We start from the raw sequence: 14,492 nt of genomic DNA, 5'->3' as shown, positions 1-14,492 counted from the left end.
GAACCCGACATCCTCATCGGAACAGGGAGTAGTGACTTCAGCACCATCTGTGAGTCTACTCTCTAACTCCCATGCTACCGGATACCATACGAACAACACCATGTAGTGGTAGTAGCCTGATGACTCCAGTTTCCTGCCTTCGCCAGCCAGAGAGGTCGTTGTGAGTGACCTCTGGTGAGATGGCGAATCAAGACCAGCGCCACCTAGGGTGTGCTACAGAGCACAATGCCAACTTCCCAGTGGGTTAGTGGTATTTCCTGGTTTTACCAGTACCGGCAAGGTACTGGTGAAACGACATTTTGACATTTTTGTGTTCACAGAGGTGACGTCTGGGGGCAGTGGTACTGGAGACGGCAGTTCGTCTTGGGCAGTCCACGGTCTCCCGACATGGTCCTGGAAAAATGACCATTTAAGCCGCCACCGTTCCGAAGCAATGTGGTAGCTGCTAGTTACATGGTGTTAAAAGAGATCGGCGTGCCTCCGGGACTGGCTTAGGGGAGAGACTGACGACAGGGAGGTGCCTGTCGAGTAGTGCTGGTAGTTGGACGCTAGAGGCTGCCGCCAGGGGATCGCTACCCGTGTAGTGGTTTGTGACCCCGCTCAGCGTGTGGCTGAGGTCCTCTGCCAGTGAGTAGCTGGAGAGCGGTCGTGGGGTACAGGCACCTCGTGACACTGTCGGTGGGCTGGCCCACGTACAGGTGAACTCGCCAGTATTTTTCCCAGTAAGGTTGGATACGCTACTGGGCAGTGGAGAAACACTGGGTTTTGACGAACTCTGCACATGAGCACATTTAATATCCTGAGTGAAAGGATATCCTTGTATATAGGTGTAGAAATAGCCTATCTGTTCTTTTATATATATGAACGGTGATGGTGTACGTTTATATATACTTAACGGTGATGGTAAAATATATAATACATTGGTGAAAGGAACAGTGTTTTGTTCATCCCCTCCCCTTCATTTTGCACTATATTAGCCACTTTCTTGAAAGCGTACTACCTACTCTGGGTCGGATACGACACATAGGCTCCTCCAACAAGAACCCAGTTACTGGTCCTAAGTGGCCGTAATACCTCTAAACATACAAAACGAAAAAGCAACGTCAGCACATTACTTTTAAATACCCTTCCCTTTTCCTGGTCCACTCCCCTTTTCCCCTGCTGACCCACTCCCCTTCCCCCCTCCTGAACCACTCTCTCTCTCTCTCTCTCTCTCTCTCTCTCTCTCTCTCTCTCTCTCTCTCTCTCTCTCTCTCTCTCTCTCTCTCTCTCTCTCTCTCTCTCTCTCTCTCTCTCCCCTTGTCCTTTCCTCTCCCCCCCCCTCCATCCTGCTCAACTTTTAGTTGAGCAGGATGGTTTAGTTTTAATATTCCTTTTAAGAAAAGGAATATTAGGGCGGTACCCATTGGTTCCCGGGTGCTCTCTCCATCCTCTCGTCTTCTCCTTCCGCTCGTCGTCCCCACCGGTCCTCCTTCACCTTCCTCTTTCCCTCATCTCGTCGTCCCCACTCCTTCATCCTGCCCTCCCCCCTCATCTTCTCCAATCACCTTGTCCTTAACACCACCCCTCCCTTCACTTATTCCGCCATTCGCATCTTTCTTTCACTGTAACGGTTTTTACCCAGTCTGTTGACATTCACCCATTCAGTGGAAAGGATCCAATCCTCCTGGAATCTTGGTTCTCTAGTGTAAAAGCTACAGTAAGGGACAAGGGGACTGCTGTCACAGATGCAGACTATATCAATATGGCGACGTCCACTCTTAACTATAAAACCGTAGATGCATATCGCGTAGCAGAATCATATGACTTAAAGAAAATTGTGAAGTGGGACGACTTTAAACAATTCTATCATAAGAGATAATCCTCAGCTGTCGATCATGATTCCTTTGGCATTGCTCACCAAATAGCTAATGCAGTAATGCGTCCTGATGAAATACGTAACGCTTTCAGAAGACGTCTAGATAAGCTACATAGCTCACTGAAGTCAGCTTTGACGGGTTCAGTATGAGAAGCACTGGGAAGCCTCACCAAGGACAATGTGTGTAGACCACTGACGTTTAGTGCCATGCAGCGTCATGCCCCCGAGGCCATACTGAAGGACATAGAAACTAAGGACTTTGGTCCAAGCAACACTATTTGGGAATTAATGGATGAAATGGTAGATTCCAACGAGAGGCTAAAGAACCCATAACCCTGTGAACTTTGTTATGCGTTCTTTCCCTAGTAACGTTCAGACTCATGCTTGGTCTCCTCTACCCCCTCATATGGCCCAAGCTCATACTCCAGGACTAATTCTCCTCAGTATCCTCCACGCCCGCGAACGCCAGAATGCTTTAACAGTGGTAAACCAGGCCACTGTAAGGCAGAATGCACCTCAAACAACACTCGTTATCAACCGCATGCCAGACATAACAATGCAGGCCATATTAACTATTACAACCGTCTACATTGCACATTTCACCATAGATCTGGCCACGACATGTCAAAATGCCAAGCCGCTCGTGCACCGTTCTGCACCTTCCACCAGCTGCCTGGTCATGACACTGCTGTAATAACCCAGCTAACCGCTATAGCCCTGCTCCTCCCGCCCATAACCAAGCACATGCTGTAACCCGTAAGCAGCGCCGACAGAGCCCTGCACGTGCTCCTGCAACCCGACCTGCTGCCCCATGTTAGGTTTGCGAGGACTTACAATCACAACACAGATGATCACTCATGATGAACACTCACGGCATTACAGCCTTTTTGCATAACACAGACCAGACCTACGGACACCCAGACCAGATCAACGGACACCAAGACCAGATCAACGGACACCCAGACCAGACCTACGGACACCGAGACCAGATCTACGGACATCCAGACCAGACTTACGGACACTCAGACCAGACCTACGGACACTCAGACCAGACCTACGGACACCCAGACCAGACCTACAGACACCGAGACCAGACCTACTGACACTCAGACCAGACCTACGGACACTCAGACCAGACCTACGGACACCCAGACCAGACCTACAGACACCGAGACCAGACCTACTGACACCCAGACCAAACCAACAGACACCTAGGCCAGACCTACGGACACCCAGACCTCACCTACAACTAACTCTCAATCGGGGAAGGCATAACAGCCTTCGTAAACAGCATAACATATGGAGGCGTGCCAACCTCCCTGCATATTCAGTTCTTGGCTAATCTTTTAAAACACTTTTGGCACACAACACTTGTGGCTCACAACACTTGTGGCACACAACACTTGTGGCACACAACACTTGTGGCTCACAACACTTGTGGCTCACAACACTTGTGGCACACAACACTTGTGGCACACAACACTTGTGGCTCACAACACTTGTGGCTCACAACACTTGTGGCTCACAACACTTGTGGCCACTTGTGGCACACAACACTTGTGGCACACAACACTTGTGGCTCACAACACTTGTGGAACACAACACTTGTGGCACACAACACTTGTGGCTCACAACACTTGTGGCTCACAACACTTGTGGCACACAACACTTGTGGCACACAACACTTGTGGCACACAACACTTGTGGCTCACAACACTTGTGCACACAACACTTGTGGCACACAACACTTGTGGCTCACAACACTTGTGGCTCACAACACTTGCGGCTCACAACACTTGTGGCACACAACACTTGTGGCTCACAACACTTGTGGCACACAACACTTGTGGCTCACAACACTTGTGGCTCACAACACTTGTGGCACACAACACTTGTGGCCAACCCGTTCTCGCAAATTCGTAGAGTCAATATTGACTTATTAACTACGTGCATAGGTGATATACTAAACATAATAGATACCCTTAAAAAGATTCATAGAAAACACCGACCTTACCTAACCTTGTTAGTATCTTAAGATAAGCATCTTATTGCTTCGTAATTACAATTATTACTTAACCTATACCTATTATAGGTTAGGTAATAATTGTAATTACGAAGCAATAAGATGCTTATCTTAACATACTAAGTAGGTTAGGTAAGGTCGGTGTTTTCTATGAAGCTTTTCAAGGGAAACTATTATGTTAAGTATGTCACCTATGCACATATTTAATAAGTCAATATTGACTTATTAAATTTGCGAGAACGGGTTGTTGTGGCACACAACACTTGTGCACACAACACTTGTGGCACACAACACTTGTGGCACACAACACTTTTGGCACACAACACTTGTGGCTCACAACACTTGTGGCACACAACACTTTTGGCACACAACACTTGTGGCTCACAACACTTGTGGCTCACAACTTCTGTGGCATACAACACCTGTGGCACACAACGCCTGTGGCACACAACACTTGTGGCACACAACACTTGTGGCTCACAACACTTGTGGCTCACAACTTCTGTGGCACACAACACTTGTGGCACTCAACACCTGTGGCACACATGTGGAACGTGTGTTCGCCACATATGTGTTGTCGTATATAACTCATGTGGAACACAACACTTGTATTGTATAAAAGAAATGTAATATAAAACTTTAATTGTATTGTTTCCTTCAGCAATATATACACTTTTGCAGATAGTATACATGATGCAACATCTTCCTCTGTATTTCGGTATATTAAAGCGCCTTCAATATCTACCGGTGTATCTTGGTAGAAATACTCATTTGTGTACATGAATATTGGTGTATTTCTCTTTTGATGTATAGTGTGCTTAATGTCTATGGGACGAAGTTCACAGTACATAGTGGCACCAGTACAGAGTGGCACCAGTACAGAGTGACACCAGTACAGAGTGGCACCAGTACAGAGTGGCACCAGTACAGTGTGGCACCAGTACAGTATGGCACCAGTACAGACTGGCACCAGTACAGAGTGGCACCAGTACAGAGTGGCACCAGTACAGTGTGGCACCAGTACAGTATGGCACCAGTACAGAGTGGCACCAGTACAGAGTGGCACCAGTACAGTGTGGCACCAGTACAGTAGGGCACCAGTACAGAGTGGCACCAGTACAGAGTGGCACCAGTACAGAGTGGCACCAGTACAGTGTGGCACCAGTACAGAGTGGCACCAGTACAGAGTGGCACCAGTACAGAGTGGCACCAGTACAGAGTGGCACCAGTACAGTATGGCACCAGTACAGAGTGGCACCAGTACAGTGTGGCACCAGTACAGTGTGGCACCAGTACACAGTGGCACAAGTTCACAGTGGCACCAGTACAGTGTGGCACCAGTACAGAGTGGCACCAGTACAGAGTGGCACCAGTACACCGTGGCACAAGTTCACAGTGGCACCAGTACACAGTGGCACCAGTACACAGTTGCACCAGTACAGAGTGGCAGCAGTACAGAGTGGCACCAGTACAGTGTGGCACCAGTACAGAGTGGCACCAGTACAGAGTGGCACCAGTACAGAGTGGCACCAGTACAGAGTGGCACCAGTACAGTATGGCACCAGTACAGAGTGGCACCAGTACAGTGTGGCACCAGTACAGTGTGGCACCAGTACACAGTGGCACAAGTTCACAGTGGCACCAGTACAGTGTGGCACCAGTACAGAGTGGCACCAGTACAGAGTGGCACCAGTACACAGTGGCACAAGTTCACAGTGGCACCAGTACACAGTGGCACCAGTACACAGTTGCACCAGTACAGAGTGGCAGCAGTACAGTGTGGCACCAGTACAGAGTGGCACCAGTACAGAGTGGCACCAGTACACAGTGGCACAAGTTCACAGTGACACCAGTACAGAGTGGCACCAGTACAGAGTGGCACTAGTATACATTGTCACCAGTACTCAGTGGCACCAGTTCCCAGTGGCACCAGTTCAGAGTGGCACCAGTACACAGTGGCACCAGAATACACTGGCACCAGTTCATAGTGACACCAGTTCACAGTCGCACCAATTCACAGTCGCACCAGTTCACAGTCGCACCAGTTCACAGTCGCACCAGTTCACAGTCGCACCAGTTCACAGTCGCACCAGTTCACAGTCGCACCAGTTCAAAGTCGCACCATTACAGAGTGGCTCCAGTTCACAGTGGCACCAGTTCATAGTGGAACCAGTTCACAGTGGCACCATTACAGATTAGCACCAGTTCTCAGTGGCTCCAGTACAGAGTGGCACCAGTACAAAGAGACACCAGTTCATAGTGGAACCAGTTCACAGTGGCACCAGTACAAAGTGACACCAGTTCTCAGTGGCACCAGTACAAAGTGACACCAGTTCATAGTGGCATCAGTACAAAGTGACACCAGTTCCCAGTTGCACCAGTTCACAGTGACACCAGTACACAGTGGCTCAAGTTCACAGTGGCACCAGTACACAGTGGCACCAGTTCACAGTGGCACCAGTTCACAGTGGCACCAGTTCACAGTGGCACCAGTTCACAGTGGCACCAGTTCACAGTGGCACCAGTTCACAGTGGCACCAGTTCACAGTGGCACCAGTTCACAGTGGCACATGTTCACAGTAGCACCAGTTCACAGTAGCACCAGTTCCCAGTGGCACAAGTTCACAGTGGCACAATTTCACAGTGGCACCAGTACACAGTACACAAACCCCGAACCCTCCCTGCCCCCACTCAAATGTCCAGCCACCTCTCCCTCCCCCCCTCACCCAACTCCCACCCTGCTTCCCTTCCCCTACTCCCACCATATGCCACTTCCCCCCCCCCTCTCCCCTGTCATCCCACCACCTTCATCCCATACCCTCCCTGCCCTCCCTTTCCCCACCCCCCCCTTTCACAGAAGAAAGTGAGTCCCAAGGTAATGTACACTAACATAGATTAGATTACAAATAAAACAAATGAATGTGGAGAATGGGTACTTGAAGAAAACCCAGACATAATAGCACTCACAGAAACAAAGCAAACGAAAACCATAACAAATGCAATGTTTCCACTGGACTACTGTGTTGTGAGGAAAGAGAGAGGGAAGAGGAGGTGGTGGTGGTGCAGCTCTGCTGGTAAGAAAATTATGGGATTTTGAGAAAATGGTTATTCAGGGCTGTGAAGGTTTCAGTGACTATATAACAGGTACAATAGCAACTGGAGGACAAAAAATTGTAGTCCCAGTCATATATATAACCCGCCACCAAATGACAGAAGACCCAGACAGGAATATGATAGAAACAACATGGCCACCATTATTTTAATAGAGAGAACAATGTCTCTCGCAAGTAGAAATGATATGGACTACTAATCATGGAGGATTTCAACCACGGGAAGAGTGATTGGGAGAACAGAGACCCGCATGGAGGACCAGATACATGGAGAGCTAAGCTGCTGGACGCGGCAACAAGAAACTTTCTAAGCCAGCATATTAAGGGATCGACAAGAACGAGAGGAGTGGATGAACCAGCTATGCTTGATCTGATATTTACGCTTAATGAGTGGGATATAAGGGAGGTTAAGATGGAAGCACCCTTGGGAATGAGTGATCACAGTGTATTGATCTTTGAATACTTGGTAGAGCTCGGACTTATTTCCCCCCAAAAAGAACTAGAAAACAAAAGGCTAGCATACCGAAAAGGGAATTATGAGGGGATGAGAAGTTTCCTAAGGAATATACCATTGGACACAGACCTCAAAGCTTACTCGGTACAAGACATGATGTACTATGTCACCCAAAAGTGTCAGGAGGCAGTAAACAGGTTTATCCCGGCCCAAAGGGAAAAATCTAAGAAGCAGAAAAAGAATCCATGGTTTAACAGGGCATGTATGGAAGCAAAGGTACTGAACACAAGGACGATATCTTGAGGTTATCTTCAGATGATTTCGGGGCTTTTTAGTGTCCAGCGGCCCGGTCCTCCACCAGGCCTCCACCCCCAGGAAGCAGCCCGTGACAGCTGACTAACACCAGGTACCTATTTACTGCTAGGTAACAGGGGCATAGGGTGAAAGAAACTCTGCCCATTGTTTCTTGCCGGCGCCTGGGATCGAACCCAGGAGCACAGGATCACAAGTCCAGCGTGCAGTCCGCTTGGCCGACCGACTCCCCGGGCTTGGAGGAAATTCCGAAATAACAGAGCACCACAAAGCAGAGAGAACCAGGAATGAGTATGTTAGTGTAAGAAGGGAAGCAGAGAAAAATTATGAAAATGATATAGCAAGCAAAGCCAAGACCGATCCAAAGCTACTCCACAGTCACATCAGGAGGAAAACAACAGTGAAAGAACAGGTAATAAAACTTAGAACAGGCGAGGACAGGTATACAGAGAATGATAAAGAGGTGTGTGCAAGGAACTCAACAAGCTGGTTCCAGGAGGTCTTCACAATAGAACATGGTGAGGTCTATGCACTAGGAGAGGGGGCAGTAAACCAGGCGGCCTTGGAATGGTTCGAAATTAAAAGAGATGAGGTAAAGAGACACCTGTTGGATCTGGCTGTGAGAAAGGCTGTTGGTCCAGATGGGATCTCACCATGGGTTTTGAAAGAGTCTGCAGAGGCACTCTGCTTACCACTCTCCATAGTGTATAGTAGGTCACTGGAGACGGGAGACCTACCAGAAATATGGAAGGTGGCTAATGTGGTCTCAATATACAAAAAGGGTGACAGACAAGAGGCACTGAACTACAGGCCAGTGTCCTTAACTTGTATACCATGCAAGGTGATGGAAAAGACCGTGAGAAAAAATCTTGTAACACATCTGGAGAGAAGGGACTTCGTGACAAATCGCCAACATGGGTTCAGAGAGGGTAAATCTTGCCTTGCTGGCTTAATAGAATTCTACGACCAGGTGACAAAGATTAAGCAAAAAAGAGAAGGCTGGGCGGACTGCATTTTCTTGGACTATCGGAAAGCCTTTGATACAGTCCCCCATAAGAGGCTGGTAATATGCTGGAGAGACAGGCAGGTGTAACTGGAAAAGTGCTCCAGTGGATAAGGGAGTACCTAAGCAATAGGAAGCAAAGAGTTACAGTGAGGGACAAGACCTCAGATTGGCGTGAAGTCACCAGTGGAGTCCCACAGGACTCTGTACTCGGTCCTATCCTGTTTCTGATATACGTAAATGATCTCCCAGAGGGTATAGACTCATTCCTCTCAATGTTTGCTGACGATGCCAAAATTATGAGAAGGAATAAGACAGAGGAGGACTGCTTGAGTCTTCAAGAAGACCTAGACAAACTTAAGGAATGGTCGAATAAATGGTTGTTAGAGTTTAACCCAAGCAAATGTAATGTAATAAAGATAGGCGTAGGAGCAGGAGACCAGTTACAAGGTATCATTTGCGATATGAAATTCTTCAAGAGTCAGAGAGAGAGAAAGACCTGGGGGTTGATATCACGCCAGACATGTCCCCTGATGCCCATATCAAGAGGATTACATCAGCAGCATATGCCAGGTTGGGTAACATAAGAACGGCATTTAGACACTTGTGCAAGGAATCATTCAGAACTTTGTATACCACCTATGTCAGACCAATCCTAGATTATGCAGCCCCAGCATGGAGTCCATATCTAGTGAAGCATAAGACCAAACTAGAAAAAGTTCAAAGTTTTGCCACCAGACTAGTACCTGGGCTGAGTGGTATGAGCTACAAGGAGAGACTACGTGAATTATACCTCACGTCGCTAGAAGATAGAAGAGTTAGGGGGGGATATGATCTCCACGTACAAGATTCTCAGAGGAATTGACAGTGTAGATAAAGACAGGCTACTTAACACAAGGGGCACACGCACTAGAGGACACAGGTGGAAATTGAGTGCTCAAATGAGCCACAGAGATATTAGAAAGATTTTTTTTAGTGTCAAAGCTGTTGGCAAATGGAATATATTAGGCAGTGATGTGGTGGAGACTGACTCCATACACAGTTTCAAATGTAGATATGATAGAGCCCAATAGGCTCAGGAACCTGTACACCCGTTGATTGACAGTTGAGAGGCGGGACCAAAGAGCCAGAGCTCAACCCCCGCAAGCACAAATAGGTGAGTACAAATAGGTGAGTGCAGTAGCACAAGTTCACAGTGGCATCAGTTCACAGTGGCACCAGTACACAGTGGCACAATCTCACAGTGGCACAAGTTCACAGTGGCACCAGTACACAGTGGCACCTGTTCACAGTGGCTCCAGTACAACGTGACACCAGTTAACAGTGGCACCACTTTACAGTGGCACCAGCTCACAGTGGCACCAGTACACAGTGGCACTATTACAGAGTGGTACCCGATCACAGTGGCACCAGTTCACAGTGGCACCAGTACACAGTGGCATCAGTTCACAGTGGCACCAGTTCACAGTGGCACCAGTTCACAGTGGCACCAGTTCACAGTGGTACCAGTTCACAGTGGTACCAGTACAGAGTGGCACAAGTTCACTTTGTCACCACTTCACAGGTAAGTACATCCATGCAGTGAAACTCGGTTTAAATTCATTAATCTTCTACACAACATATTCATTGTTGGACATGTGGGGTAGGAGCGCATATTGGACTTTGCAATTCTTTACATAGCATTGGCAAAGAATTATAAACCAGTTGCACTAACTTGCCACATAATGAAAATATTTGAGAGTGTGATTAGGAGTCAGGTCACCAATTTCATGGAGACCAATAATCTTCACAACCCAGGCCAACATGGATTTCGAGCGGGAAGATCGTGCCTCTCACAGCTACTTGATCACTACGACAAAGTCACTGAGCCATTAGAAGAAAAACAGAATGATGATGTGGTATACACGGACTTCGTAAATGCTTTCGATAAATGTGACCATGGAGTGATAGCACACAAAATGAGATCAATGGGAATAACCGGTAAAGTAGGACGCTGGATACTCAGTTTTGTGTCAAACAGGACTCAACGAGTAACAGTCAATCATATAAAATCGAGTACAAGCGCAGTTGAAAGCTCTGTACCTCAGGGTACAGTCCTTGCACCGCTGCTTTTCCTTATTCTTATATCAGATATAGACAAAAATACAAGGCACAGCTTCGTATCATCCTTTGCAGATAACATAAAAATCAGCATGAAAATTACCTCGGTTGAAGACATTGAAAAACTTCAAACAGATGTTAATAAAGTTTTCATCTGGGCAACAAAACATAACATGATGTTTAACAGTGATAAATTCCAGGTACTCAGGTACGGGAAGAATGAGGACCTTAAAAATAATACAGGGTACATAATACAATAAAATGTGCCCATAGTAGGAAAACAGCATGTAAAGGATTTGGGAATACTGATGTCTGACGACCTAACGTTCAGGGAGCATAATCAAGCAAATATTGCGTAAGCAAGAAAACTGATCGGATGGATTACGAGAACTTTTCAATCCAGGGATCCCATCAGAATGGTTGTACTCCTCAACTCACTTGTGTTGTCCCGTCTTGAGTACTGCTCAGTACTCACTTCCCCCTTCAGAGCAGGAGAGATTGCTGAAATAAAGGGAATACAGAGAACATATACGGCTCGCATAGACGCGATAAAGCACCTAAATCATTGGGATCGTCTCAAAGCCCTCCAAATGTACTCATTAGAAAGAATTGGAATTGGAACTATGAGGAGAAAGCGCGAAGCCATTATGACTATATAGCACTTGGAAGGGGGTCAGGAAAAGAATTTGGGATGGGACGGGGTGATGGAATGGTGCCAAACCCCTTGGACGGTCAGGGATTGAACGCCGACCTGCATGAAATGAGACCGTCGCTCTACCGTCCAGCCCAAGTGGTTGAAAATAATATACACATAGAAGATACTGGAGGGCCAAGTACCAAATCTACACAGTAAAATAATAACATACTGGAGTAAACGATATGGAAGAAAATGCAGAATAGAACCAGTGAAGAGCAGGGGTGCCATAGGCACAATCAGAGAACACTGTATCAACATCGGAGGCCCGCGGTTGTTCAACACCCTCCCAGCGAGCATAACAAATATTGCTGGAACAACCGTGGACATCTTCAAGAGGAAACTAGATTCTTTCCTCCAAGGAGTGCCGGACTAACCGGGCTGTGGTGGGTATGTGGGCCTGCGGGCCGCTCCAAACAACAGCCTAGTGGACCAAACTCTCACAAGTCAAGCCTGGCCTCGGGTAGGGCTTGGGGGAGTAGAACTCCCAGAACCCCATCAACCAGGTATCAATCAGGAATCAACCAGGACATGTTGTGTATAAGAGCATGTTGGACAGGTTATGTATGAGAGCATGTTGAACATGTTGTGTATGAGAGCATGTTGAACATGTTGTGTATGAGAGCATGTTGAACATATTGCATATGAGAGCATGTTAAACATGTTGCGCAAGAGAGCATGTTGGACATGTTGCATATGAGAGCATGTTAAACATGTTGCGCAAGAGAGCATGTTGGACATGTTGTGTATGAGAGAATGTTGGACATGTTGTGTAGGCGAGCATGTTGGACTTGTTGTGTATGAGAGCATGTTGGACATGTTGTTTATGAGAGCATGTTGAACATTTTGTGTATGAGAGCATCTTGGACATGCTGTGTATGAGAGCATCTTGGACATGATGTGTATGAGAGCATCTTGGACGTGTTGTGCATGAGAGTATGTTGGAAACGTTGTGTATATTGAGGTTATCTTGAGATGATTCCGGGGTTTTTTTTTTTAGTGTCCCCGAGGCCCGGTCCTCGACCAGGCCTCCACCCCCAGGAAGCAGCCCGTGACAGCTGACTAACACCCAGGTACCTATTTTACTGCTAGGTAACAGGGGCATAGGGTGAAAGAAACTCTGCCCATTGTTTCTCTCCGGTGCCTGGGATCGAACCCAGGACCACAGGATCACAAGTCCAGCGTGCTGTCCGATCGGCCGACCAGCTCCCTAGATGAGATGCGAGCATGTTGGAAATATTGTGTATGAGAGCATGTTGGACATGTTGAGTGTGAGAGCATGTTGGACATGTTGAGTATGAGAGCATGTTGGACATGTTGTGAATGAGAGCATGTTGGACATGTTGTGAATGAGAGCATGTTGGACATGTTGTGAATGAGAGCATGTTGGACATGTTGTGAATGAGAGCATGTTGGACATGTTGTGAATGAGAGCATGTTGGACATGTTGTGAATGAGAGCATGTTAGACATGTGTATGAGAGCATGTTGGAAATGTTGTGTATTGACCATGTTGAAAATGATGTGTATGAGAGCATGTTGGACATGTTGACCAGACCACATACTAGAAGGTGAAGGGACGACGAAGTTTCGGTCCCCCCTGGACCATTCTCAATTCGATGGCCGAGAATGGTCCAGGACGGACCGAAACGTCGTCGTCCCTTCACCTTCTAGTGTGTGTTCTGGTCAACATACTTTAGCCACGTTATTGTGACTCATCGCTTGCAGCATGTTGGACATGTTGTGAATGAGAGCCGACTCTCAAGTTGGCGTGTGTGAAGAGTAGAGGCAGGAAACATTATTAAAGACGACCAAGCTATAGGATGGTGAGAGTCCCTAACATGGCAGAAGAGAGCCCCTAACACGACAGAAGAGAGCCCCTAACACGACAGAAGAGAGCCCCTAACACCACAGAAGAGAGCCCCTTACACGACAGAAGAGAGCCACTAACACGACAGAAGAGAGCCCCTAACACGACAGAAGAGAGCCCCTAACACGACAGAAGAGAGTCCCTAACACGACAGAAGAGAGTCCCTAACACGACAGAAGAGAGTCCCTAACACCACAGAAGAGAGTCCCTAACACGACAGAAGAGAGTCCCTAACACGACAGAAGAGAGTCCCTAACACGACAGAAGAGAGCCCCTAACACGACAAAATAGAGTCCCTAACACGACAGAGGAAAATATTGTTTGTGACTGGAGACTTAACAGTTATGCGTTCTCTATTGCCTGACTACAAACCTCGTTTGTGTGGCCTTTCTTAAGAGTACGGCCAGTTGTCATTATTTCCAGATGTGCGGACTGAGTGTCTTATGTTCAGCCGTGTTATTGTGACTTGCTTTCTTCAGATGATGCTACTTATGGCGAGTGTAGCATGTTTTTTAATGCCCTCTACCGTGAACCACAGTCGTGGTCAGAGACTTATCGAATTCCCTTTTGGCCATGCAACGCTAGCTATTCTCCCAGCATGCATATCACAACAGTTGTCTAACTCCTAGGTACCTGATTACTTCTAGGTCAACAGCGCAACATGCGAAAGGAAACGTTACTCAGACACAACTATCCAGCGCAAGGAAATGAACCCAGGACCTTTCGGCTGTGACCCGACTGCGCTGATCACAATGTCTCCAAAACTACACCCAAATACCCAGGTAGGCAGGATAAACCCCGCCTTCACCCAAGTAGAGTAGATTTGTTCTGTTTGAGTTATAATAAAGGCCTACGCTGCAGGGCAGGACGAAGGCTTGACTCCTGGTGTGACCTCAACCCAAACGATCACAAGCCTTTAGTCTCTAGCTGGATGAATGACCTACAGGAACAACAATAACAATCATAAATGTAAGTACCTTACATTTGCTTAGAATAAATACTAAATAGTGATTCATTTCAGTAACTGTGACAGGTGGGGCGCTAGAGCTTCCAGGGGACGAGCAGCAGG

General features: G+C 47.3%; 1 protein-coding gene across 1 annotated transcript; it reads left to right on the top strand.

Moving 5' to 3' along the window:
- The first annotated feature begins 2,065 nt into the window (after window positions 1-2,065).
- On the top strand, window positions 2,066-3,073 carry LOC123771791 (salivary glue protein Sgs-3-like). The gene is made up of 2 exons (XM_045764521.2): window positions 2,066-2,158; window positions 2,759-3,073. Exons 1-2 carry the CDS (start codon window positions 2,066-2,068, stop codon window positions 3,071-3,073), a joined length of 408 nt encoding a protein of 135 aa, XP_045620477.2.
- Window positions 3,074-14,492: the final 11,419 nt, after the last annotated feature.

Source organism: Procambarus clarkii, chromosome 75, assembly GCF_040958095.1.
Source record: "Procambarus clarkii isolate CNS0578487 chromosome 75, FALCON_Pclarkii_2.0, whole genome shotgun sequence".
Classification (NCBI taxonomy): Eukaryota; Metazoa; Arthropoda; class Malacostraca; order Decapoda; family Cambaridae; genus Procambarus; species Procambarus clarkii.
Note: the sequence above shows the minus strand (reverse complement) of the source record. Positions and strands in the feature narration are given on the sequence as shown.

Coding starts and splice junctions, on each gene's coding strand:
- LOC123771791 (XM_045764521.2), top strand. CDS start 2,066: ATGCAGCGTCATGCCCCCGAGGCCATACTGAAGGACATAGAAACTAAG. Junction 2,159..2,758: donor GGGAATTAATGGATGAAATG/GTAGATTCCAAC, acceptor TGCATAACACAG/ACCAGACCTACGGACACCCA.